Raw genomic sequence first — 25406 nt, forward strand, 5'->3', positions numbered from 1 at the left:
CCCTCAAGGCTTCTTTGTCTTTACAGGGAAGGTACTGGCCTAAACCTGGGAGTTTGTTTTTCTAGGACATAAATGTCCGGTGACATTTCCTTGTAGGCTTTCTTGTTGGGTGGCCTACTTCCCACTACCTTAGCTGTAACTCGACTCCCGCTCCTGCATTCTGGGAATCATGTTGGGATGAGGGGTGATTGATGCTATTATAGTGATAACCATGAATCTGTTCTAGTGTATCAGAAAAGTGAGTAATGTGAAGTGTAAGGCCTTTTATCAGTAGCAACAGTTCGCTTGAGCACCTCCTAGTGACTGTATCAGGGCCTGGCGTTGGAGGAGCGGGTCCAGAGCACGTCCACCCTGGCATGCCAGCGCGGAGCCCTCAGCCTGCAGACAGTGTGCCAACGTAGCCAGTTTAAACTAGAAAAGTCCTGTAGTCACCAAGTCGTAAAACCTTGGTCTTTCGAGTCAGAAAAAAAAGGTGAAGGAATCTCTGAAGAAAATAAGACAACCTCCCAATGGTTGGTCATTCTGTGGGATGTTACTTAATACTAACTTCTTTGCAGGGCCCGGGCCTGAGGGCAGATCCAAGGATGCAGAGAGACTTAGGTTAGAGGTGAAGACATGCTTGTCCTACAAGACTCAAGTGCATTACTCCCTTGTCCACCACATATGCCACACTGGGTCTGTAGATTTCTAACCTGAGTTAGAAAAGAATCAGCCTGACACATCTGAGATCTGGTTTTGGCTGAAAATTTAGAATGGACCCTCTCTCACCATCTTTCTTTACAGTCTTCTGGTTTTGTTATTAATAGATTCATAACCACCCAGAGATCAGAAAATACAGCCCTTGGATTGATAGCATTTGCAAGACTTTTAGTTTTTATTTTTTTTTTAATTTATTTAGTGTGTGTGTGTGTGTGTGTGTGTGTGTGTGTGTGAGTGAGAGAGAGAGAGAGAGAGAGCGAGAGAGAGAATCCCAAGCAATCTCCATGCTGTCATTGCAGAGCCCAGTGAGTGGCTCAAGTTCCCCAACTGCAAGATCATGACCTGAGCAGAAACCAAGAGTCAGACGCTTAGCTGACTGAGCCACCCTGGCACCCCACCAGACATTTTAGCTGAGACACAGGATGCTAACGATCTTTGAGGGAAAAGGTTGGGGGAATGGAGACTGTGCCATGGAGTGAGGTCCGCTTTGTCTGTCCTTAACCGGACCCTGGATTTTCTGTCTGGTCCTATAGATCATTGTCACTGAAAAGAGGAGGGTTTGGAGAAGACTTTAAGCAAAGTATTTGTGCCTTACACGGGAACACGGGAGCTGGCTTGCTTCCTGTCTCAGCACCAGCAGCTGTCAAAGTGCAAGGCTTTCCATACAGAATGAACAAGGCCCTGGGAGAGACACTGTCCGGGAGGGAGCAGCTGACAGTCAGTACAAGCCCTCAGCCTGTTATCTATTTGAGAAGAAATTGTTGCTGCCCGATATTACCAGCATCCCATGAAACTGTGCATGGAACACTTCAACTAAAAGTTTAACAGGAGAGTCAAACCTTGACAACAGTATTTAGATGTGCCGTCACGGACCTAAGATGTCCAAGCTGCGTGGGTAGGAATTGTGGTCATAAAAGAGAGAGGCTGTGACATATGAAATTTGATGTGGACAAATAAGTAATAACTTGCTGATGGTCTCAGATCTTCCTGGTAGAAAAGAAAAGAAATGATCACTTGAAAATAATTTCAATAAAAATTAAAATGGGGGAAATTGGAGATCGTTTATCTTTAAAAAGTTGTTTAGGGGCGCCTGGGTGGCTCAGTCAGTTAAGCGTCCGACTTCGGCTCAGGTCATGATCTCACGGTTTGTGGGTTCGAGCCCCGCATCGGGCTCTGTGCTGATAGCTCAGAGCCTCAAGCCTGTTTCGGATTCTGTGTCTCCTTCTCTCTCTGCCCCTCCCCCACTCGCGCTCTGTCTCCCTCTGTCTCAAAAATAAATAAACATTAAAAAAATTTTTTTAAGTTGTTTATAAAAAAATAACTCAAGGGACTATGTTTGATTCATGGAGTGCAGCTCAGAAGATTCTCAACCAAAATCTCCAATAATTGGGCACAGTTCTGGTAAAACTCCTTGGCTGTCTAAGCAGTCCAGACTTCCTTGGGAGGGGGACGGCAGGGTCATGACGCCCTGTGTTTCCCTGGTGTAGTGGAACAGCTGTTCCTGTCAGTGGCATATGGCCAAGGCGTGCGTGGCATTTGGGAGGGCTCCAGAGGGCCACCCTGCTGCTCCACACTCTCAGGGGACAGCTGCCTGAGCCGCAGGGAGGCAAGGTGCCACCTGGTTATGGGTGGTCGAGGAGGTACGGCTCTATGCCTTCCTCCCACAGGTGATCAGCCGTGTGGTTTGGAGCTAGTGAGGAGGAAGGGTATTAAACACTTTGTTCCTCAGAGACTGATTATTTGTTTGCCTGGATTTTATTCCTCCCTATCACTGCTGCCCACTAGAGCCCCTGGGGAAAGGATCTAAATGGAGAATAAAACTCAAACCAGCTGCCAGTGACTTCTGATAAGCTTCACCAATGGGCCTGTCGCAGGGAGAGCACTGGCGAAACGGGGATTCAGGAGCTGTGATAAATAGCAATTAATGAAGGAGAAATCGGGTCTAGGGTGTATCCAGATTGTAATTCTCCATGTTGACTCTGACCCCCACATGACTGTAGCCATCTGCGGTTTCTGTGTTTATTGTGGACTTATTGTGGACGTGCTTGGTTTGGAGGAGACATTTCACACCGTTTTCCTGTCTTTCAGGTTTCAAGTGCCCCATTTGTTCCAAGTCTGTGGCTTCTGATGAGATGGAAATGCACTTTATAATGTGTCTGAGCAAACCTCGCCTCTCCTACAATGGTAAGGGCTTGGCCGGGGGCGGGGGAGTCTCCAACTGAGGGTCTTCCCGAGTTCGAGTGGTTCTGGGCAACCTTTGCACCCCCCTTTCTGGCAGGAATGCCTGCGTGGTGTTGAGGAATCCGACTTTTGAAAGCGTCTCGGTGCACCAGCTGGAGAGGCAGCCGAGTGGAGCAGGAAGGCGGCCCAGGGGTCAGGCCCGTGGCACCCAGAAGTCTCTTGGGTGCCCAGGCCTTCTGCCCCCTTAGTTCCTTGCACCTCAGGTTGGGAGATGCGGCCTTTGCCCATTTACACACCTGAGGGCAGAGGGCCTGGAGGGGACGCCACCTCTCCTTGGGGAAGGGGACATCTGTGCTGCTGGTGTGCACGGAGTGCTTAAGCCTTGGCGTCCACAGCAGAATACATTCACCAAGTGGACACCCTTCAGGGATTCAAAATGCTGACCTGCCACCTGGTCGCTCCACCAAGGCCCCACTGCTTCCTGCTTCAGAGCCGAGCAGTGAATACAACAGGTAGAATCGCCAGGCCAGGCCATTCCTAATGTGGTGCCTCTGTGGACAGTGAGCATCAGCATCTGCCTCCATCACTGACTGACTGGACAGTCTGAGAGGCAAGAGCTTAGCAGAGGTTTAGTTTCCAGGTCCATGAAATGGAGCTGTCAGTAACCTGGCTGTGAGGATTTTGTCAGAACAAAGTAAGATATTCACACCTAAAACCCGTCAATACAGAGCCTGACCCGTGGTTGGTGCTCAGGAAGTTACAGCTGGCATTGATCGGAGACAGTCACCCTCAAAGATGTGAGCCCATCCACGGGTTGGTTGCCTTTCGTTTTCCAGAGTGGATTGACCTCTGTGTAGTGCTGGGTGCTGTGGGCTTCCACCCTGTGTTCACTCTCGTGTGCTTAGTCCGGTCCTCAAACCGTGTTCATCAGAGAACTGCGCCTTCTGTAAGGCACTAGATCTGAGGGGGGTGTGCTCCGGCCCCGTCATGGGGCTACTTCTGGGGTTAAAGTCATAGCGGTGCTCGGGACAAGTTCTGTGATTTCTCAGAGCCTGTGGACTGGATGGGAGGTGAGCCTCTGATCGCTTGAACCCCCTCCTGACGATGAAGGTTTCCTGAGTAGATTCTCCTTACAGAGCGGTCCTTGGGCTCCTGCCTCCACACAGCGTTGGCCCAGGAGGCCTGATGATTCCAGATTGTTCCCTCGAGGTAAATCTGACAAATCTGACATTCGTTCTTCTATAAACACACCCTACTATTCTCTTATCTCTGATTTACTCGCTCAGCAGAAAGATCTTGAGTACATGTGGGCAGGCCGGTTATCTGCTTGTCTCCACAACACTCAGTCTGGTCGTATTTGCTCAGGTCAGAGGACCAGCCACAGGGGACGTTGTGGCCCCACCTCTGCCCCCAGCATTTCCTTCCCCTTCATCTGCTACCTGGTGCCCAGGAAGCCCTTCTTCTTCCCTATGGACAGCCTCTCACTGTCCCTAGACAGACCGCTGCCACATCTCTGAAACTTGTCATGTGAGCTCTGGGCTTCCTGTCAGACTCGTCAGCATACGTTCCTTAAAGGATGTTCCAGCTCTACTTTGTCATGTTCCTCGTCTCTGCCTGGGACCATGGAGGGAGCCGAGTCTTCTCCCGTGGCCCACAGCCCTCCCCAGCCATGGCCCAGAAACTGTGTTCACTTATTCTCCGCATGTGCAGAGCCCTCATGAAGACCGCTTTTTGTCCTGTGGGTTGCTAGGGAGAGTTCTCTGTAGACACTGCCTTGCTGTCATAAAAACACAAAGCAGCCTCAGAGTGGGTTCCACGCGAGAGGACTGGGCTCTTGATGTCATCAGGGAGAACTTTGCAAGGGCAGCTGTGGAGGACAGAGTGCTCTTGGGGCCACCTGAGTGAGAAGTACCCACATGCCCCATTAGGAGAACAGAAAAGGCGAGAGACTTGTAAGTGCCCGGTGCAGCCTGGAGCTCTCCTCCTTGCCCACAGCCACAGGGAAGGGGCCCTTGTCCCTCTCCCCTCACTTCCACAGGAGAGCCAGCTTGGCAGCCCAGCCTGAGCACAAGCCACCCACAGAAGCCACAGAGTCAGAGTCCCCTTAGAAGAAGAGGAAGTTGACCAACCAGTGTGAGACCCAACTACAGCTGTTCTCAGTTCTGTTCCATTTTCCACTCCTCTAATTGAAGGGCTGCCTCTTCAGGATGTGAGTGTGTGTGTGTGTGTGTGTGTGTGTGTGTGTGTGTGTAAACTAGAGGCTCAAGCACCTCCTTTACAAAAGTCAACCTTTACCACCAGAGGCAAGGAGAGGCATGTTGTGTTGTGTCTGGTCCTTTCAGTGGAATTTGACTTAAGGGGATGGAGAGGTTTCAGAAATGGCGGGCTGGCCTCTCTGTGTGCACTTAATGCCTGATAGCCAGTCTCTGTGTTTTGTGAAGACACCTAAACCTTCCAGATAAGAGAAGGCATTTGCCACTGGGGATATGTATGTGGAGTGGGAGTCTCCAGAACTTGTCTAGGGCCTATTCTAGCTCACACAGAGCACAGGCATTTCAGGGACTGTAGGCCAAAGTCCCAGGTCAGGACATCTGGGTGTTTACTTTGGTTTTGCCAATAACCTGTTTTACGCCTGATCTCTCATCATCCCCACCAATTTCACTTTATCTTTTCTATTCAAAAGAAATGTGAGAAGACTTCTTTACGTTCTTTAATCTGTGAAGTATAAAGTTCTCAGAATCTTCTGGAAAGTAGGCAAGATGAGGCTTTCTTAGTGAATAGAGAAAAGTGCTGTTTCCTTTTGAAGATTCACCAGAACTCCTGGTCACTCCCCTGGAGATTTCTCGTGTGTACACACACACACACACACACACACACACACACACACACACACTTTCTGTAATTGCTGGCACTAATTGGGGAAATTTCTAGAAAATTTGCAGCGGTTATGTAAGATGAAATTTAGTTAACCACCAAAGGAAAAAAAGTAGAAACCTCCTAAATGAGGCAGATAGAAAGTAGTATTTTTCTTATTATGAGGGTTGGCCTGAGCTGTGGATTGGAAAGCCTCCAGTAGCGGCCTGCCAGATTAAAAAAAAAAAATTTAGGAAAGGCAAGACTAGATTAACTGGTTCACCCAGTGCTCAAGAGAAATGTGCAGGCCAGTAACTGGTGCTCCCAGGGCAAGCACCTGGCTAGGAAGGCTTGTGAGTAGTTGCCCCATGCTGAGGGTATAGGATGGGTGCAGGGCCCCAGAGCACTGAATGTTCCATCCTTCTCATCCACGGGTGGCTCTGAGCTCAGGACCCCTGGGAGATGAGGGAGGAATTGGGGGGACCCACTTTTGTGGATAAATGCAGTGAGCTTGAATGGCCCTTTAATTTCTCTCTATGTGCAACATCTATTTGTGGTTCTGAGACCAGGGAACTCACCCTCAAGAATATGCACTCAAGGAGCTCCTGGGTGGCTCAGTCAGTTAAACATTCGACTCTCGATTTCAGCTCAGCTCATGACAATCTCATGATTCTTGGATTCGAGTCCCACATTGGGCTCTGTGCTGGTGGCACGGAGCCCACTTGGGATTCTCTGTCTCCCTCTCTCTCTGCCTCTCCCTGCTTGCACGCTCCCTCTCTCTCAAAATAAATAAATAAACATTAGAGAAAAAAAAAAAGAATATGCACTTAAATTTTGACCTTCACATTGCTCAGCTAGCAGTACGAGCCTTGAGATTGGATGGGGCACTTGATTTTGCTATGAACAAAATAGAACCATAATACTGTCGGGGGCGTGACAGATGGCCAGCTGTCAGTGGAAAGTTTAGGGGGCCCACATTCCAAGACTAGCCAGGAGTCCTTGGCCCTGGTAGTTTCTGGGGGGTTTCAGGTTCCTTTGCCAGCAGTGTTAAGGAGAGCTTGGTTGCTATCAAAATAGCTTCAGGAGATTGTCTCCCCTCAGCTTTCTTTCTTCTCTTTCTTCTTCTGGACCCATGCTCTGCTTCTAAGGTCCTAACTACCCTCTTCCCTCCTCTCCACCAAAAGCCATTGCCCCCGACTTTAGGGCTCTTAAAATGCTGCATGCCACACAAAGTTTCTTTAATGGAGAGGGAATCTGACTCCCTAAAAAGGCAGGAATGCCTCCTTCGAGTTTACCCCAAGGCAGCAGACTTGTGTAAATGGTGCTTATCTGGCCTGTGTCCCTGCTGAGAGCCTGTGGTTGGCATGGAAATGCCTTTTCTTAGGCCTGGGGGAGCCAGGTCCTGGCCTTTGAGCGTGCCCAGCCCAGTGGGGCACTGGCAGGGTCTACCGTTCGATGCTTCGGCAGTGCCGGACTCAGAGGTGTCGGTCCTGGTGCCCCTCCTACAGGAAGAGGGCTGGTGACCGGAGGGCCACTAGGAGAGTGGGGAACCCGTGGGCAGGAGACCCACAGGGGCTTGCCGCAGTGGGGAAATCAGAATCGGGTAGTTACAGAAGAGACTTGAGCTGGGTCGCCGTGGGGAGCCTCAGTAGGGATGAAGCCCTCCGGGCGCAAGCTTTATTGGCTGCCCCCTCTTGGCCACCATCATTGCAGCCCAGCCCACCAGAACAACTGGAGCGTGCCCCACAGTCTGGGCATTGGGGTGGGGATGCCACTGCTGGGAGGGGAACCCTCTGCTCCAAGTTTCCCCTTTTCCTGGAGATTCCCCAAGAAGGGAGCCGGCGAAACCGGCGCCGATGGCACTGCTCCTCCCTGTCCCCCAGGAGACTGGGCCAGCAGCTCTGCCCTTGTTGAGGAGACCAGGCTCTGCTGCACCTGGGCAGGAAATGAGGCCAGGAGGTGGGGCCAGTGTCTCTGCGTCATTTGCTAAGGGTTCTCCCTCTGGCTCCTACCTTCCTTCCCGCCAGGGCTTTGACTGCCATTAAGCGCCAGAGGAAATGCATTATGTATCGTCCTGCTCTCAGCTGCTGGCTCCGAGCTGCACCAACTTCAGCTTTCCCTCCAGGCTGCCGGCAGAAAGGGATCAGTAGCTGTTTGGGCCTTCCTGCCCCCTCCATGCCGCCAGACCAGCCGTTCGGGCAGTCCCTTGGGGAACGTGGAGCCAGCACTCCATGGGGCAGCCAAGCCCCACATGGCAGCCCTACACCTAGGTTCCTCCACCCCCCCCCACCCCCCGCCGGAGCCCCTGCATGCACACAGTCGCAAGAAGAGGAAGATCTGAAGTTGTGGGTGAGATGGGTGGTGTTTTCCTGCCCCAAGGGAAGAGACTCCATCACCTGGTCTTTTAAGGAAGGGAGGTAAGGTGGCCACGTGGAACTTGTCTTGGGAGTCATGGCCACTTACCAGCTGCATGAGCTGATCCAGAGACTCCCTTAGGGTCTTTAGGACTCATTGAGATGTTTCTGTGAAGTTGTGGCATACAGCTGGCCCCAAAGAAATGAAGCCTCCTTTTCTCCTCCTCCTACATCTTGCTTTGACAAATAGCAGCTGTCAGAGTGCCCCTCTACCCCGTATCTCAAGGCAGGAGTAGAAGTATGCAGCCACCCCCCAACCCCAGTCCCTGCCCTGGTGTCACCCTCTCCCGCTGTGGTGCCAGAGAGCTTTGCCTCTCGTTTGGCTCCCTGATCCATTTGGACGGACAGATATTGGCATCACTTAGCACCACTCCCACTCAGACCAGACACTTCTAAACTCCCTCTTGGGCAGTGACACTGGCTTTGCACAGGGCATCAGGGACTTGGTGGGGCAGGGAGTGGAGGGGGGGTGGGGGGGTTGTCGGGAGCCAATAAGAAAAAGGCAGAAAGCACAGCTTCATTCCTGTTTTCTCATCAACCAGCATCAGTTGAGGCCCCTCCTCTGGGGACATCAAAGGACGTTTGTGTCCCTGGTGGCCTCAATTTGTGCCAGGCCCAGGGTCCTCGGCTTTGTGCCTCGAGGCTCCTGACAGCAGGCAGCAGCCTCCCACAAGAAGTGTATGGAAGACTTGGAGGAGCTATTTGATAGCCAACTGTCAGCCCTAGCCATTTTCACTCCCCTGCTGAGCTCCCACGGACATCTGGGGGCTGCTGACTCCAGGGCCCCAGGGATTGGGACAGGAAGTTTTACTCAACCTGCTCAGGCCTGTGGCCGGATCTGTGTACCGCCTGCCTTCCGCTGTGGGAAGAATACTGCTCCCTGGGCACCACGCCGGGTGTGGGTGCCACTGGCTTCCCCAGGCTGTCAGGGCCCCAGCCCTGAGCTCCCCTGTCCCACGGGCTTCCAGGCCTGGTGCTGCAGCCCCAGGCTGGCTGGTGAGGCGCAACACCGCACTGTGTGCGAATGGTAATTGATTGTTTCTAAGAAGATGCATCTGACCTTCATGTGCTCAAGCCGGAGTCCTTGATAAGAAAAGGAACCACCCTGTGCCTATGTCTTCCCCTAGTGACATCCAGTATGAAAAGAGGGGCGAGTCGAGCAAACCTCAGGCCTTCTCTCCATTCCTGGCTCCCTTCCTATATCTCTGTCACCTCTGCTCTGGCCTGGAGCCAGTGCAGGTGGAGAGCACAGCCACTGGCTCGGGAAGCTTTGGGGACCCAGGGAATTGTAACCTACCCATTGGGCTCACGGCTGGGGTATCAGTCAGTGGGGGGAAATGCAGAGGACACTAATTGGGAATCTGTAACGTTACTGCACCCCAGGGATAGGAATCATCCATAAGTGGGGAGGAAGGGAGGAACCATGAAACGGGGCTGGGGCCCAGACTCACTTTCCCCCTGGGACGCCTGAGGCGGAGAGGGCTCCCAGGAAGGTCCGTCGTAAAACTCTGCCCCCTCAAAGCAAGACTGTTTTCCTTCCCATCTTTATTGGGGTGTTTTCCTCCAGTGTTTTATTATGAAACTATGAAACATACAACAGAGTTTGAGGGTTTTGCAGTGAACACGCAGAGAACCCAGAGTCCGGAGTCTGCGTCTTACGGTACTTGCTCTGTCGCACCTCTGTCCACCAGCCCATCCTATCTTTTGATGCATTTCAGAGCCGAATGAAAACACCAGTACTTTTCTTTATTGGTGCTTTTCATTGTAAAAGCAATGCATGTGCAAACAAATTTCAAAATATATAAAGACATTTTTCTTCTAGTCCTCCTTTCCTTCACCATCAGAGTGTATATTCTCCCAGGCGTTTTCTCTGCCAACGCAACCAGGTGGGTACACACATACATTTCAATATGGAGGGTATCTGGTGCTTTAAGAAATGGTGTCCTGCCCTTTTACCGATCTGCCACTTGCCACATTCGGAGTCTGAGGCTTCCCTCCCCTTGGCAGACTGATGATGTGCCATTTGCTTTTTCCGTTCTTGTCACCCTTTCAGGCGGGCCTGTGGGTTAACCTGATGTTAACAAAAAGTGACCACAAATTGTCTTGGCCGGGAAGCAGAAGGTGACTTCTGTCACAGCTCAAGTACACAGGGACTTCAGTATTGACCTGTTCCTGTCTTAGGCTTTTTCCTCAGGGTTCTTGGTGGGGAGATTTGAGGCACCTTAGCCTTCTAGGCCATGAAGAATTCTCGTTTTGAGGGCACCTCCTTGGCTTAGTTAAGCATCCGACTGTTGATCTGAGCTCAGGTCTTGATCTCAGAGTCATGAGGTCAAGCCCCTCATTGGGGTCTGCTCTGGGCATGAACGTACTTTTTAAAAGGCGGTGGGGGCACCTGGGTGGCTCAATGGGTTAAGCAGCTGACTTCAGCTCAGGTCATGATCTCACGGTTCATGGGTTTGAGCCCCGCGTCGGGCTCTGTGCTGACAGCTCAAAGCCTGGAACCTGCTTCAGATTCTGTGTTTCCATCTCTCTCTGTCCCTTCCCTGCTCACACTGTCTCTTAAAAATAAATTAAAAAAAAAAAAAAGAATCCTTGTTTTCTAGGCCCCACATGTTTTCCTTTCCATCAAAGTCATCAGAGAGCACACAAAAACAGGCGGAGGAGGGCACCAAGCAGAGGGTCCCAGGCCCTGCGCTGCCACTCCCAGGCCCCCATCTCAGGCAAGATGTTTGATTTCTCTGGCTTCTGTATCCTCCTTTGCAGAATGGAAATAACACACATGCACTGCCTAGCTGATAAGGTTGTGAGGCTCAATTGAACACACACGTACAACCTCAGGATGTATCTCATTTGGTGGTGCTCAAGAACAATTACAATCTTTTAGTAGTGGGGAACTGATCCTGCTTCAGGCTCTTTCTTAACATCCATAACCTCACCCTCTCGGTATTTCTCTTGTGGTTTGGGAACCTTCTGAGTAACCTTTGCTTCCTGCGTCTCTTGCACCTGCCTTCCAGATGTTAGAGTTAACTCGGGTTCTGTCTTCGGCCTTCTTAGATGTCAGTCAAATCTCTTTATCCCACATCTACACCCGTCACCCACGTCTCTCCTCTAAACCCCACAGCTAGACTTGAATAGTCTCCCGGAGGTTTCATTAGTTTGTCCAAATGGAGATGCCCGGTCAGCATCCCCTACCCAGCTCTGAACTCACTTGTCCTGCCTGTCCTCCTCCTGGGTCCCCTCTCATAGTGACGAGCACCTGCCACTTGCCTGGCTGCCCTGGTCAGCACACATCATTCCTCCCTTCGTGCCCCCGTGGCTAGTGCGGGCCCTGAATCCATTGCTCCTGCATTGCCGCGTCAGCCTCCGCAGCGGGCCCCCCATCTCTGGGCTCTCTCAGCCCCTTCTCCAGTGGTCAGCAGAGACCAGACGTGATCAGACCGTGTCTCCAGGGCCTCCCAGTGAACCAGATGAAGCCTAGGCACCACAGCAGAACACGAGTCCGTCCCGAGGGAGTTGGTCCCACCTCCCCGTAAGACCCCGCGTCTCTCTGCAGAGGCCATAGCAAGCTTCCTGCGGTTCCTGATGCTCGGGTACTATTCCCTTTGCCTGGGATGTCCGTCCCTGAACAGTCTCTGCGCTGATAAGGCAGGCATCTGCCATACCCTCACACCTGGGCCTGTGGGCATCGTCTGGCTTCCTAAAAATTCCCGTGCTATTCGTTTCCATTTCTTGTCAGCCTCCCCTGTGAGACTAGGACTTCGATCCTGGGACCGTGGCTTATTCACTGACTTGCCAGTGCCCAGAATGTCACAGAAATTTAATAAAGGGCTGCCGACTCAGCCACGGTGTCTCCCTGTTCTGCCCAGGCCTTTCCAGCTGTGGCTGTGCTAGGGGCCTGTGGTGTGCGGTAGCTTCCTTCCATTCATTCTTTTCTGTGGGGGGCCTTTTTCTCCTTTTTAAATCGAATTGCACAACCTAGTAGCGTTCAGGACATTCACAGTGTTGTGCAACCATCATCTCCATCTAGTTACACACACTTTTGGAAGAAAACGCCTGGCACGATTGTGCTTTCGTGAGGTATCTAAAATAGAGTCCTTCTCAAAGAGCCAGAGGATAGCGTGGCGGTCGCCAGGGGCTGAGGGATAGGGAGACGGGGCGTCGCCTTTCAGGGGGTGTGGAGTTTCAGCCGTGCCAGATGAAGAAGCTCTGGGGAGCTGGTGCCTCCAGTTAGCAACAGTGTAGTGCACACTTGAAAGTCTGTTAAGAGGGTAGATCTTGTGGTAAGTGTTCTTACCATCCAAAAGGGAGAAAAAGAAAACCCCTTACCCGTAAAAAAGCCACTCCCCGTCCCCTCCTGCCCCAGCCCCTGATCTGCTTTGTGTCCACATTGGCCTGTCGTGCACATTTCATATAATGGAATCGTTCAGTAGGTGACTTTTTGTGTCTGGCTTCTCAGCACGGTGTTTTTGCAGTCTGTCCACATTGTGGCCCACCTTGGTTCTTTGCTCCTTTTCATGGCTGAGTAATATTCCATAGTGTAGATGGCCCACGTCTGTTTATCCACTGACCAGTTGGGCGGGGGGGGGGGGGGGGGGGGATATGGGCTGATTCCACCTGTTGGCTGTTGTGCACTCACGAGTAGTTGCTGAGCACCTGTCTCTTCCGTTCCCTCTTGCCTCGTACCCGTCACCATGCTTTTCCAAACCAGAACTCCATGCGGCCCCTGGTCTGTGTGTCTGTCTGGGGGATGCTCCGTTCAGGGAAATAGTTTGCCTCTGCTACGTGCCTGTCCCCCTCCCAGCCCTTTTCAGCCTTCATCCTCTGGCCCCTCGTTTGGTGATTAATCCCATTTGTCTTCAGATAATTCATGTGCCGTGTGCGTGTCTTGTCTCTGCAGTACCTTCAGGTCAAGGTACCCTTGGTCTTCTGTGTTGCCCACAGAGCCTTGCCCACTTCAGGGGACCCAGGCGGTCCCAACCAGCTCCTAGACCCCTGCCTGCCTTGCACCACCTATCTGCTGGCGACTGACCCTCTCCCACTCTCCTCTGTCCTCCCTTTGCAGATGACGTGCTGACTAAAGACGCGGGTGAGTGTGTGATCTGCCTGGAGGAGCTGCTTCAGGGGGACACGATAGCCAGGCTGCCCTGCCTGTGCATTTATCACAAAAGGTACGAAAGGGTTGGCAGGGCCAGCTCAGCCCCATCCGAGACCCCAGAGGGCTCCTTCTGTGCAGGTGGGGGAGAGAAGGACGGACCCTCAGCACTAGCCATTCTGTCCCCTTTGGTTGCGGGATGACCTCTCCTCCCTGCCAAGGGCTCTGAGAGGGGTCGAAGCAGAGGCCCGCAGATAGAAGGTCTGAACATGCCAAGTGTAGGGCAGAGCAGGTCTCTGGTCTGATGGCCTGGAAGGTGGGGACTGACGGGGAGACCCGTGGAGCCCCACAGGTTGGAGGCACTTAGGACCCCACCTGGAAGGTTGATTCGCCATCCGTCTCCTTGAGCCTTATCTTCCTCCGCGGGCCCCTCTCCTCCACGGTGCGAGGACCGTCATCTGTGCCAGAGAGGCAACAGGGAGGGGTGTGCGAGCCGCCCCTGCACCCGCCCCTTCTCCCCAGAGGGCCAGAGGCAGGAATAGCCACTACCTGTGGGGCCATGGCACTGAAAGCTGCTATAATTAGCGGGGCTGAGATTTGTCCTCAGGCTCCAGTATGAGCCTCGTTCTTGTTCCCAGCTGGAAAGAAGACACCTCCTTACCCAAGACAGGAGGACGCTCTGTGCCATCTGCTCTCGGCTCCTTGAGTCCCAGAGCTTCTCCTGACACGCGGGCTTTTCCGAAGCCCGATTCACAGGGCTGTTGACCACGAGGTGGTTGTGGCGCCTGGTACCCAGACGTGGCCGGTTTATGAGAGGCTCCAGGTCGGGGTGGGGTGAGGGGGTGCTCTTGGCCTGGGCCCAGCGCAGATTGCTCCAGTGTCCCCAGAAGGCACCACTCAGAACCAGAAGATAGAAATCTTTGGCTCTGGGGGAGAACGACGCAAATTATCTACCTGGTTCCTGTCTTTGAAAATTACCCTATGTTGGTACATAAGTCAGAAAGCTGTTTTGGGCAATCTCTGTTACCTGTCTGGTTCCAATGGTCCTTTCTGTGAACATTGGACACCAGGGTTTCACTGTTAGCCTCCTGTCTGGCCCTCCCCAGCAGTGTCCCTAAGCTGGAGGGCTGGGCCTCCCCTTCCCACTTCTCTGGAACAGGCTCCCTGCCGTGTGCCCACCACAGCTGACCAAGCTCCGTAGAGCCTGGGGATCTCCTGAAGGTCCCACCAGGGAGGGAGCCTCAGGCTGTCCCTTTGATGGAAGAAGGGGTTCCCGGGACCCCAGTGCCCAGAGCAACGGCCAGCCTGCCGGGTCTTGGTTTCCATCTGCTTGTGCTTTAAGCCCGAGAGATGGTGGGCTCACTGCCCTGCCTGGCCCTCCAGCTCTCACCTTCCCCCTGGTAGCTGTTGCCTCTCTCGGGCCTCCATGTAGCGAGGCCTTGGTCCCTCTCAGGGCCACACTCGCCGTTTCCTGCCAGCACCCAGATCCACCCGATCCTGTACCCATCGTGCCGGGCTGATGCCTCGGGCTGAGCCAAGATCCGTCCTGGTTCTCTCCCTCCTGCTTCAAAAAGTGGGTGTATGGGGACACGCTTGTTTTTCCCTGAGGCGCGAGCAAGTGAGATTTAGCAAACTCCTGATCAGAAGCCTGACCCTTGGAGAGCGCCCCGTAAGGAGTGGCTTGGTCCACGGGTAACATGTCTCCCCTTGCCACCTCCCTGCCTCAGTTGCATAGATTCGTGGTTTGAAGTGAACAGATCTTGTCCAGAACATCCTGCGGACTGACCCTGCTGGGCTCGCTTGCTGACTCCTCTCAAAGGTGAGCCTGTGGTTGGGGGTGCTCTGGGCTCAAGGCCGAGGCTCGAGTCACTCTGGGGCCTGGAGGTAGGGGAGCATCTCGTCAGTGGTTCTGTGGGGGGAGGTGATTCTCCAGGAAGGACAGGAAGTACAAACTCCCATGGTTATGAAGGGGAGCTTCAGCAGAACTAGGTTCTTTGGGAAGAGGCCAGTGTGTGCAGACATCTAGAGTGAATCTCCTTGAGGAAGGTTCAGAAAGACCCCCTCGGAAGGTGCCGGGTGGGAGGGGACCGACACTGGGTTCTCACCAGCCCCGCCTTGTGCGTGAGGGGTGGCCCGAGTCAGCCTGCGTCTCGGGGTCTCTGCCTCTTCGGGGACAGGAGTGGACATCAGACTTACTAAACAAGGCACCCTGTGGGACAGTGCCCTGTCCTCTGTGGTGCTCATCAGTGATCACCTTAACCGCTGCTCTTCTGCCCGCAGGCCACCTCCCTCACGCTCACACACGCACACTGTGCCGCTCACACACAGCCACACTCACACATACTCACACCCACATACTCTCGCCTACCCTCACTCACTCATCAGCTTCCAGATGAATCAGCCACAGCAGGCCAGCACGACTACCTTTCCCTCCAGATGTGCACACGTGGTCCCCTGTATAACCGTCCAGTCTGACTGTCCCTTTCTTCCCCAGGGCACCTTGCTTTTCTGCTGACCATCCTCGCCCGTCCCCCATCCCACCTGTCCCTTGCGAGTCCTGGGCTAGCACTTTCTTTTTTTCTGGCAAACAGACAAAAACCCCAGGGAAACCAAAACCCTGACTCCACCTCATCTCCCATCCAAAGGTGTTGGGGCCTCTTTTCTTCTCTCTCTCTCCCTTGTTTTTGTTTGTTTTGTCTTCCTTTGTTCTTCATTAGGTTTATTTTATTTATTCCAAGTAAACTCCCAGAACAGCTGATGATGTCAGACAAATCAGGGACATTTGCTCTTTTTACCTTCCCCTCAAAAACTGAGGACACGGGGAGAAGAAAAAGCAAGGGTGAGAGTGAGGCAGAGGGACTGGGCCGGCGCCGGAGCGGGAGTCCAAATCCCGGCATGACTTCTGGCTTCGGGCCCCGGAGCGGAACCACAGACGCCCGGCCAGCCTCGGCAGGATGCACGCGGCCGGCCTCGCCGACACGGCGCGACTTACGTGTTACGATCCACACAGGGACCGGCCAGCCCCCGTTCCCGAGAGGAGGCATCGGACACGGGCAGAGCTGAGCTGGGGACACCAGTGGGAACAGGGCACCCCTTCTGCACTGACTTCCAGAGAATGGTTCTCCCTTTCTCCCTGAGGACACCAAATGGATGAGAGCGAGTTTGAGAGAAGAAAGAATCAACCGCCATCCTTCCCCTCACCCCTCATCCCAGGAGGGAAAGGGCATTTTCTTTTTCACCTTTGAAAGGCGTTGTGGGTCTGTCTAAAGTGTTTACAAAAAAAAAAAAAAAATTATAAAAAAAAAAGTCTAGTGTCGACTGGTGTTTTCCCTCGTGATGTTTACAGATTGCTGTCTGCTGCCCAGCTAGAACCCACTCAGTGACAGAACCGAGCAGGGCCACACGCCCCGATGGCCCAGGAGCAGGCACACGTGGCCTCCTCCCATGCCCGGCGCCCCCAACGGCCCTCTCCATCACCAACCACTCTGCCTTGGGTATTTTGGGGTTTTTTTTTTTCCTCCATTCTTCTGGCTTGGTTTTGCACATTTCTCCCCCAGGACCCTGATATGTAACTTTATTGCCAAAAAAAACAACCCGTCAAGGACCTACTCCTCTCCTTTTCCTTTTCTTCTTCCTCCCTCCCCTCCTGGTTCTGGTCAGTTAAGAGGATTTAACAATCACAAGTGTCCTGCAAAAATGCCTGAACATTTTTCTTAGACCCTTGTGGATTTTTTTTTTCCAGAAAACTTAAACAGACAAAAGACTTATTAAAGGAGTATGTACAGTTACCCCTGTTTTCAGGCACTCTGTTTGAGAACATTTTAGCCATTGATGTTCACACGTGGCATCAGCCCATGCAAGATAGGTTTCTGTATTTATATATTAAAATACAAAAAAAAAAAACCTTATAAAATGTTTAAAAAAAATGTTCAAAGCTTGGAGAAAAAGCTTTCTTCATTAGTCAAGGTGTTTTGATATGGTATTAAAATGTCTAATAAAAGATGCACTGTGTGACTTTATTTTACTGAGGTAATTGTTACACGACCAGGAAATGGGGCTTGAAGGCCTGTCCCCCGCTCCCTCACCTACATCCTTAGCAACTTCCTCCAGGCTTGGCGCTGCTGGCGTGTGAAGTGGTCCTCAGAGCAGTCATGCCTGGGCAGGGGGACCTGGCAGGTCACACCCGAGTCCTTCAGATTTACTGACCCTCCCAAGCATCATGGAGTCCGTCTGCCATCACCTGTGGCGTGGCTGTGACAGAACTCTTCAGGAAGGATCTGCGGGGGCAGAGATCGCGCAGCCAGCGGAGGCTGCAAGGATGCGGATTCCTCCAGGTATTGGCCCAGTCCCCTCACTCCCCCACCCCCACCCCTGCCTTCCTTCATCCTCCGCTCCCCATCCCACGTCCCGTCCTGCCCTGCCTGTTGCTCAGTCTACATCTCAGTGCTGACTCATGGGCATGCTTCATTGAGGCCCAGAAAGAGGCCCTGTTTGGGGCCGAGCCAGCTCAGAGCCCTTGAACTGGAACCAGCCACTCAGGGCTCACAAGAGTTGGCACACCTAAAGCCGGGCGGGAAGCTCAGGGCAGGGGGAGTGGCGCATGCCCAGCCTCTGTCCCCGGGCCAGACCAGCTCCTGGAGCAGCATTCCGGAGCCTCCTGCAGAGCCTGTGAAGGAAAACTCCAGAGGGAGATGCCTCAAGCTTCTCTGCTCCAACCCCTCCTCGGGCCCCTCTTGTGCTCGGCGGGCTGTCCAACATCTGTCAGATGCTTCCTAAAGCACCTACTCTGGGCAGGGGCCTTGCGGGCCAGGGGGCAAACATGAACTGGGGCACAGGCACGCTCAGCACATTCAGAAACGCCGAAGAAGACCTTGTGGGTCTGAGCCTGGGCCTTAGCATCATGGTGGGGACCCCGGGGACCGACCGTCGCTACGGTGACAAGAACATGAGCTCTAAACGGTCTGCATGTGGGCTCCTCTGTTGGGCAGAATGATCTCAGAGAAACAACTTTGTTCTTCTGAACTTCAGTTTCAATCACATGTGAGTGGGGACAGTCACACAGCTGGGAGGTGACCGTGAGGGTCAGAGAATGTGCCCGGAAGCCCCTGGCACATGCGTAGCAGGCTCCCTCATAGCTCTGTCATCGCAGAGAGCACTGTTCTCTTCACAGCACCTCCCGCTTCTGCCTGGCAACTGTGTCTCCCTGTTCTAAATTTAATTCCTCCAGCAAAGCCGGCCCCGAAGATCTCCTTGCCTGACCCCTGGGCCTGTAGGCAGAGTCCTTTATGACCACCTTGGTGGCTCGGCCCTGGGTGAGCCAAACGGTCGGTCGTGACCCAGTGGGGCAGGCTGGAGCCCACGCCGGGCGGGCCCTATTCCAGGCTCCCGGGGCTGGTGCCTGTCCCCACCCCCCAGTGACTTCCACTCCCACCCGGCACATGGCAGCCCTCTGCTGGCTGCACTGGCCTCCAGAATTCCCCCGGATTGCAGGCCCCTCGGGCGGGGGTGGAACAGGCTAGTCCCAGCTTCCCAGGTAGGCCTGGTCTCTGTCATGCTGCTTCCAGGCCACTGTCTCTCTTCCTGGGCGGGCAGGGAGTCAGCTGGAATCTCAAGGTGACTTCCATCCCCCTCTCTCTGCTAAGGGCTCAGCACGCTTGGGAGGGGGGAGGGGGGCTTCCCGGGCAGTTGCACCTTACTAAGACCATCTAGTAGCCCTTCAACGGTGTTGAGGTTTTTAAGAGAAGGTCCTTATGCTTAGGAGATAGGTGCTGAATTCTGCAGGTAAATGGTGCCAAGAAGTGTGTAACTCCACTCCAGATGGCTCTCCAGAAAGTACACACACAAAGAAAATAAGGCAAAAATAGTCACTTGAATCTTCAGGGGCTGGTATTTCAGTGAACAGTGTGTTTGTTCTTTCATCAAAGTAGATCTCTGCCCAGTAAGGGGAGAAGCCTCCATTGCAGGCTTCTCCCCTGGGCTTGGGGGTGAGGCAGTCCATTTGCAGGGCGGGGGGGTGGGGGTGGGGGTGGGTACTAGAGAACTGTTTATCCAGAACGCATGCAGCTAAACTTAGGTAGTTCCTGTACCGGGGTGGTTTGGGGAGAGGCAATGAGGCTTGCCCCCACACCAGCCCTCGGCACAGTGCTCACAGCCCAGGGCTAGAAATGTCACGGAGGAGCAAATGGGGCTCAGTCCAGTGAGGAGGGGCTTCTGAGAATCATGCTGGGCCGAGGAGTCCCAGAAGGGCGGCCTCTGCTCAGAGCCTAGACAGCTGATGGGGAAAGGTGGGAGGGGCCTGTGGAGTGGAGGCAGGGAAGGAGCTCAGTGATGGCTCAGGAGAGTAGGGGTGAGGTGAGATGGAGAGTCCCACTGGTTTCGCTGCTTTGCTCATCTTTATTCAGAGGCCAAGTCCAAGGGGGTGAGGGAGATGGGCCCACATGATAGGCTCCTGGGATGGGATTTAGAGATTGGCTTCTGGGACACCAAGCCTCCCCCCACCTCAACCTGGGGAAGTAGGGGTACCCAGGGCAGAGAGCTGTAGGCCCTGGACAGGGGAGTCCTGGGTGCCTCTGCCCAGAGCAGATGCCATGGTGGTGGGCGCCCTCTTGTGGGCTTGGGAACAACTGAAGTACACGGACTGAGTGGTCTCACCAGGAATCCCCAGGGTGGGCAGATCTGACTTTGGGGGTGGGGGGAAGCTAGTAATGTAATACACCACACCATAGAGAAGTATAATACAAGCAGAATAATTTCACTTCCATTTCCATTGATTGGCAACAGCCGCTTGAAGAACATGTTCAGAATGTTCTTGGGCCCGGTCCAGGCTCATGGTGACCATGGGCAAATCCTCGGGCTCTCAGCTTCTCACAAACAGCAGTTGGGACAGGGACCTGGGTCCCTGAAGGCAACCTTCTGTAGCCTAAGCACCATCCCCTCCCCAGGCTGCAGTAAGTCCAAGGACAGGCCCAGAATGAGGGCTGAGGATATCACTGGCCACAGGACAGAGAACCTGACGGGGGTGGGAGGGAGGCGGGCACAGGAGGCCATGCATAGGGGCTGCCTGCTCATCTCCACACTGCTGCAAATGGGGCTCTGGTTTGCTTTAGGGGCCCAGGGAAGCCTATCAACGTAGAGTGGGGGATCCCTTCCCACGCCAGGAAAGGAGTGTTCCTGTCACCAGGCACGTGGAGTCAGGCTAAGGGAGCTGGCCCCCAGCAGCAGCGAGGCTCAGACCAAGGGGAAGGCAGGCAAGCCCCCTGCAGTTCTGGGCGGAGGCGGAACTGTTCTGTGGCAAGAAGAAAGGTTCCAGAACAGGAGGTTCCACTGTCTGGGGGCTTGTGGGCCAAGTGCTTTCAGGCCCTCACAGCACCTTGCCTGGGTTCATGAGGCCTCGGGGATCCAGCATGGCCTTCAGCCGCCGCATGGTCTCCATGCCCACGGCACCTACCTCCTCCTGTAGCAGCTGGCGCTTGCCCAGCCCAATGCCATGTTCCCCAGTACATGTCCCATGGAGTGCCAGTGCCCGCCTGGGGGCGGGGGGAGGTGGCAATGAAGAGATTCTCAGCAGTGTTCCTCCCACCACCTCCCAGCCGCCCTCCCTGGGCTTTGCTCTCACCTGCCCAGCAGTTCTGAAAAGGCCATGACCCTGTGGAGCTCCTCGGGGTCCTCTGGGTCCACCAGCAGGAGGCAGTGGAAATTGCCATCACCCACGTGTCCAAGGATGGCTCCTGGGGGCCCAGACGACAGACCTGCTGCCCCGGGCCAGCCCTCCCGCTACCCACCCCCACGGGGCTCCAGCAGCGGGCATGCGGACCTGTGAGTCCCTGGGCCTTCAGGTCCTCCTTGGTCTGCACCAGGATCTCTGGCAGCCGGGAGATGGGCACGCACACGTCGGTGGAATAGCCCTAGGTTGGGGCAGGTTTGTGAGGTTCTCCACGCCCCCACCCCCTGCTGGCTCAGAGGTAAGAGGTCATTGTGGTCAAGGCTAAGAACGGCCTCACCCACAAAAACTTTTTTGTCTAGGCCTGTACCACCAGACAGCTGGCCAGAGGGGGCTCTCTGCCCTGCCTGCAGAGGCTTTCACAGCCCTCCCCTCGATCCCCGCCTGGCGCCATATGCAGGACCCCCAGCTGCCCACACCGCCTAGTCTGCACTCTGGCTCCCAGAGCCCAGCCTCCCCTTGCTGTCGGCTGACACCTTCCGCGTCATCATCTTTCTCCAGGCGGCTTCTGTTCTATGTTCACAAACCTAAACGCACCCTCTCAGGGCCCAGGGCCCTGCTCAGGCGGGGGTTCCCTCTGGAGGGTCTGGCAGACGACTACTCTCCCACTGGACAATGTCTGAGTAGCGGCTGGGTTGGGGCACTCCTGCCCCCTGTGGGTCTCAGCCTGATGCTCTGGACAGCAGTGCGGTGGGCCGAGCACAGGGTGCTGGCCCGGCCTGCGGGTGCCGCCTCCACCCCAGCCCAGCTCACCTTGTAGCCCGGCCGCAGGGCCAGCACTGCGTACCAGGCACTGTGCCGCGCTGCCCAGAGCCGGCTGCGCTCCTCAGCCTCCTTGGCCGACGAGAAGTGGAAGGCTCCATTGTCCTGGGTGATCTCCTCTGCGGGGGGAGGCAGGTTGACACGCGGCCTTACGCGGGACCAGCCTGTGCCCTCCACCCCACAGCACCGCAGCACACCTGCTCGCTGTAGCTGCTCGGCCAGGACCTGCTCAGAACCATGGAACTCGAGGAAGAGAGTGGGCGCCACGGAGCAGTTCAGCTGGCTGTGCTTGTTGCAGGCATCCATCGTGACGTCATCCAGAAACTCTGGGGCCAAGGAGAGGGCAGGTGAGCTGAAGCCCAGACTTCAAGACGGACCTCTTCCAGGGAGCCCACCCAGACTGCTCAGTCCCGGCTCACCAATGCGGGCCACGGGCACCGCAGCCTGGAGGATGTGAACAGTGCTGTCCACGGCTGCCTGGACACTGGGGAATGCACAGGTGGCGACCACTGTGGCCTCAGGGGCAGGATGCAGACGCAGAGTGGCAGCTGTGATGAGTCCTAGTGTCCCCTCAGAGCCCACAAAGAGCCCTGTGAGGTTGTAGCCAGCTGCGCTCTTCCTGGACCCCGGGGACACACAAGGTAGGTGAGTGGCCAGGGCCTGAGACGATCGGTTTCCAGCCCCAAGCCTGGTCTGGAAGCCCCAAGCCTGGTCTGGGAGCCCAGCACCGTCCCCCAGGCCCCTGCCAGGTAGGGAGCCGGCCCAGCCTGCCAGCAAGGCAGATATTCTTTTGCACAGCCCTAATTGGTGCAGGAAACCTTCAACCCTGGCCCATGCGACAGGAGTTTCAGACCCCTCAGAAGCCTGGCCCACCAATCCAGGAGGCCCCATTGCCATGCGTAGAAGACGCTCACCGGAAATGACGGCCTAGGCCTGCGGTATGAAGCAGCTCACCGCCAGGCAGCACCACCTCCAGGTTCAGCACATTCTCCCGCATGGTGCCATAGCGCACGGCATTGGTGCCCGAGGCCCCAGTGGCCACCATGCCACAGAGAGAGGCATCTGCACCTGGGTCTGGAGGGCAGAGTGCAGGCAGAATGCAGCCTGGGACAGGCGCCCAGGGACAGAAGAGTCTCCTCAAACCCTAGAAACAGCACCGCCACCAGGGGCCCGGGGAAGGGCTTCAAGTTTCAGCCTACCCACAGGAAACCAGAGGCCGCTGTCCCGCAGATGGGTGTTGAGAGCTTTGTGGGTGACTCCTGGCTCCACCACCACAGAGAAGTCTTCCCGATTCAGCTCCAGGATTTTGTCCATGTGGGTCAGGTTGATGCAGACACCGCCCTGACAGGAGGGAGGCCAAGGGGAAGTCGACCTCGGACTTCCCGGGGCCAGGCCACCTTCCACAGGACCCCATCTCAAGGCTGACTTCCAGGCACTCAGACCAGAGCCCGAGGATTGCGGGTAAGGCAGGCTGGAGGCAGCCACAAAAGTGACAAGGGAGAGAGAGCCAGAGCCCGGGGGCAGGGGGGGGGGGGGTTCCTGCATACCTGCACCGCACAGACTCCACCCTCAAGCCCAGTGCCCGTGCCAAATGGGATGATGGGCACTCCTTGGCTGTAGCACAGGGCGGCCAGCTGGCTGACCTGCTCCACATTCTGGGGCCACACCACGGCATCTGGAGGTTGGCACCTAGAACAAGACGCTCAGCAACTTCGAGGAGTGTGGTACCCTCTGGTCCTGCTCACATCCAAGGAGCCCAGAGGCATCACAGGGCCTGGGGCTGCACAGTGGGTGAGGGATGGGTGTGGAGAAGAGGTAAAGAATGCCAGACCCCCCCCAAAAACATGGGTGGGGGAGAAGACAGCCCGGGACTCTCACTCCCAGCCCGGGGCTCTGATAGGAGAAGGGGCCCCCACACCTGTGCATGGACTCGTCGTGACCATGCTGCTGGCGGACGGCGACAGCGGTGGACACATGGGAGCTCCCCACAACCGCCTTCAGAGCCTCCACAAAGCCCTTGCTGAGCTCACCCTGCAGGGAAGACACACGCAGCCAAGAGTCACTCAGAGACACCTGGGCCCACAGCCCTGCCCCTGTGGCGGTCCGGGAGTGGAGGAGGGGCTGCCAGCACCTCTGGCACCCCCCCCCCGCCCCACCCCCCACTGACACCACCCCAGGGTCAGCACAGCTTGGCCTTGCCAGTGGGCCCCCTGGAAGCAAACCCACTCTACAGGAGTGCCCCCTTCCAAACAGAACCATCGGACTCCACGTTTCACTTGGGAAAAAAACCCCTGGGCAAAAATAGGAACCAGATTCACTGTACAGAAAGGAGCATCCCAGGGTTCCATAACGCAGCCAGCCCTGCCTTGGCCTGGAAAGGTTACTTACGTCTGCCCTTCCTCCAAAACTGCCCCAGGCACACCAGTGGATGCGGAAGGACGGGAAGGAAAAACTCCACAGCCTGTCAACTGAGGCGCCCCCAACCCCACACAGTCCTCTCCTCCCGGGCATTGTTTCAGATGTGTCTACGTTCGGGAGCCTCAAAGAGGGCGCCCTGGAGCCCACAAGCTTTTCATTTTACACCCCCACTCCACCTGTGGCAGCTGTGGGGTCCTCGGCTAGGCTCGGCTCGCTCAACACCGACCTTTGGCACAGGGTGAGCCCGGTGATCCTCTGCTCAAGGTCACAGGGTGCTGGTGCAGCACAAAGCCTGGTATAAACCTGGTATCTGGCCCACCCACCCATAATGGGCTTCCCCCCACCTACCTGCGTCCCCCTGGAGCAGTAGCCCCTCCAGGGGAACAGCCCCCAGGTCGCCGCAGCCCGGAGCAGATTGGCCATAGCTGGGCAGCAGCCGGAGGGGCGTGGGCACTGAGGCCACCCCAGCGCCCAGCGCATTGGCTGTGCAGGGGGCGGGGGCGGGGGGCGGGGGGGGGGGAGGGGGACTGCTTAAGGTGATCCGGCCTTAAGGTGGCCCTGCCAGACCTTGCTGAGTCAGGTGTGGCAGCGGGCACATATCAGTACTTCCAAAGGAGAGGTGAGGCTTAGCTAACACACAGCAGGAGAGGATAGCAACCTCTCTCTGGCTTAAAGCTCTGCTGTGGCTTCCCTTGGGCTTTCCAACAAAGGCAGACCGCTTGCCATGGCCTTAAAGGTCTTGCTGGTTCCCGCTGCTGACCTCTTCATCTTTCCACTTCTTTCCAGTCTCTTCTTTGGCCTCTGAGTTCCAGCTTCCGTTAGGGTTCCTATATCCCCTGAGCTCCGCTGACTCAGCTCAGGGCCTTGACACACACCCTCCCTCTCCCTTACCCTGCAAGTCGGGAAGTCTCAGCCAGTGTCACAGTTAGAGGAGGCTTTGAGCAGGGCGGTGAGGAGGGAAGTGCAGGGAGACCCTTCAGGAATGGGGAGGGCATGGAATAGGGCAGTGAGTCAAGCCAGGAAGCCTCCCTGGAAGAGAAGAGCTAAGGACTCACCAGCTAAGTGAAGGAAGAGACAGCTGTCCTTTCATCTCCAGCCTCCCACTGGGTGGATTTCCTAACCATCCTGCAGTGATGTGGCTGCTTCTCTTGAAGCTCTTCCAAGCTCAGTTTTCCTTCCACAGCAAATTTGGAGAAGCATGTTGCTAACATTACTAAGATAAAGCTATTTCCAGCTTTGTTTTTCTTCTCAATTGAATCATGAATAC

At 55.2% G+C, this 25406-nt stretch overlaps 2 protein-coding genes across 6 annotated transcripts in view; one reads left to right on the forward strand and one right to left on the reverse strand.

Moving 5' to 3' along the window:
- The window catches only part of ZNRF1 (zinc and ring finger 1), a 104366-nt gene extending 87108 nt beyond the window's left edge, over nt 1-17258 (forward strand). Inside the window, exons 2-5 of one of the 3 annotated variants that reach the window (XM_006941741.5) lie at nt 2788-2883; nt 13210-13315; nt 14967-15058; nt 15957-17258. In XM_006941741.5, the coding sequence (XP_006941803.1) occupies nt 2788-2883; nt 13210-13315; nt 14967-15024 (260 nt within the window). In that variant the 3' untranslated portion in view covers nt 15025-15058; nt 15957-17258. The other 2 variants (XM_006941742.5, XM_003998248.6) reach the window with 2 other exon arrangements.
- Nucleotides 17259-19612: 2354 nt separating this feature from the next.
- Nucleotides 19613-24622, reverse strand: LDHD (lactate dehydrogenase D). Of its 3 annotated transcripts, none has more exons than XM_003998251.6 (11): nt 24488-24622; nt 23640-23752; nt 23269-23410; nt 22921-23062; nt 22636-22795; nt 22141-22340; nt 21919-22047; nt 21713-21840; nt 21053-21143; nt 20855-20966; nt 19613-20765 (listed from the first exon to the last, which is right to left on the reverse strand). In XM_003998251.6, exons 1-11 carry the CDS (start codon nt 24617-24619, stop codon nt 20600-20602), a joined length of 1515 nt encoding a protein of 504 aa, XP_003998300.2. In that variant the 5' UTR covers nt 24620-24622; the 3' UTR covers nt 19613-20599. The 3 variants fall into 3 exon arrangements, with proteins under 3 accessions (XP_003998300.2, XP_019675616.1, XP_044903218.1); XM_019820057.3 differs by lacking the exon at nt 24488-24622 and adding an exon at nt 24316-24433; XM_045047283.1 differs by lacking the exon at nt 24488-24622 and adding an exon at nt 24110-24293.
- Between the last annotated feature and the right edge of the window lie 784 nt (nt 24623-25406).

This window comes from Felis catus, chromosome E2 (assembly GCF_018350175.1).
Source record: "Felis catus isolate Fca126 chromosome E2, F.catus_Fca126_mat1.0, whole genome shotgun sequence".
Lineage (NCBI taxonomy): Eukaryota > Metazoa > Chordata > Mammalia > Carnivora > Felidae > Felis > Felis catus.

Bases quoted from the DNA above. Each gene is read 5' to 3' on its own strand.
- LDHD (XM_003998251.6), bottom strand. From the start codon at position 24,619: ATGCGCTGGGCGCTGGGGTGGCCTCAGTGCCCACGCCCCTCCGGCTGC. The intron at 23,063-23,268 runs GTATGCAGGAAC...CCCTCCTGTCAG, and splicing joins GTGGAGTCTGTGCGGTGCAG to GGCGGTGTCTGCATCAACCT. The intron at 20,967-21,052 runs GTCCGCATGCCC...CTGGGCCCCCAG, and splicing joins GAAGGCCCAGGGACTCACAG to GAGCCATCCTTGGACACGTG.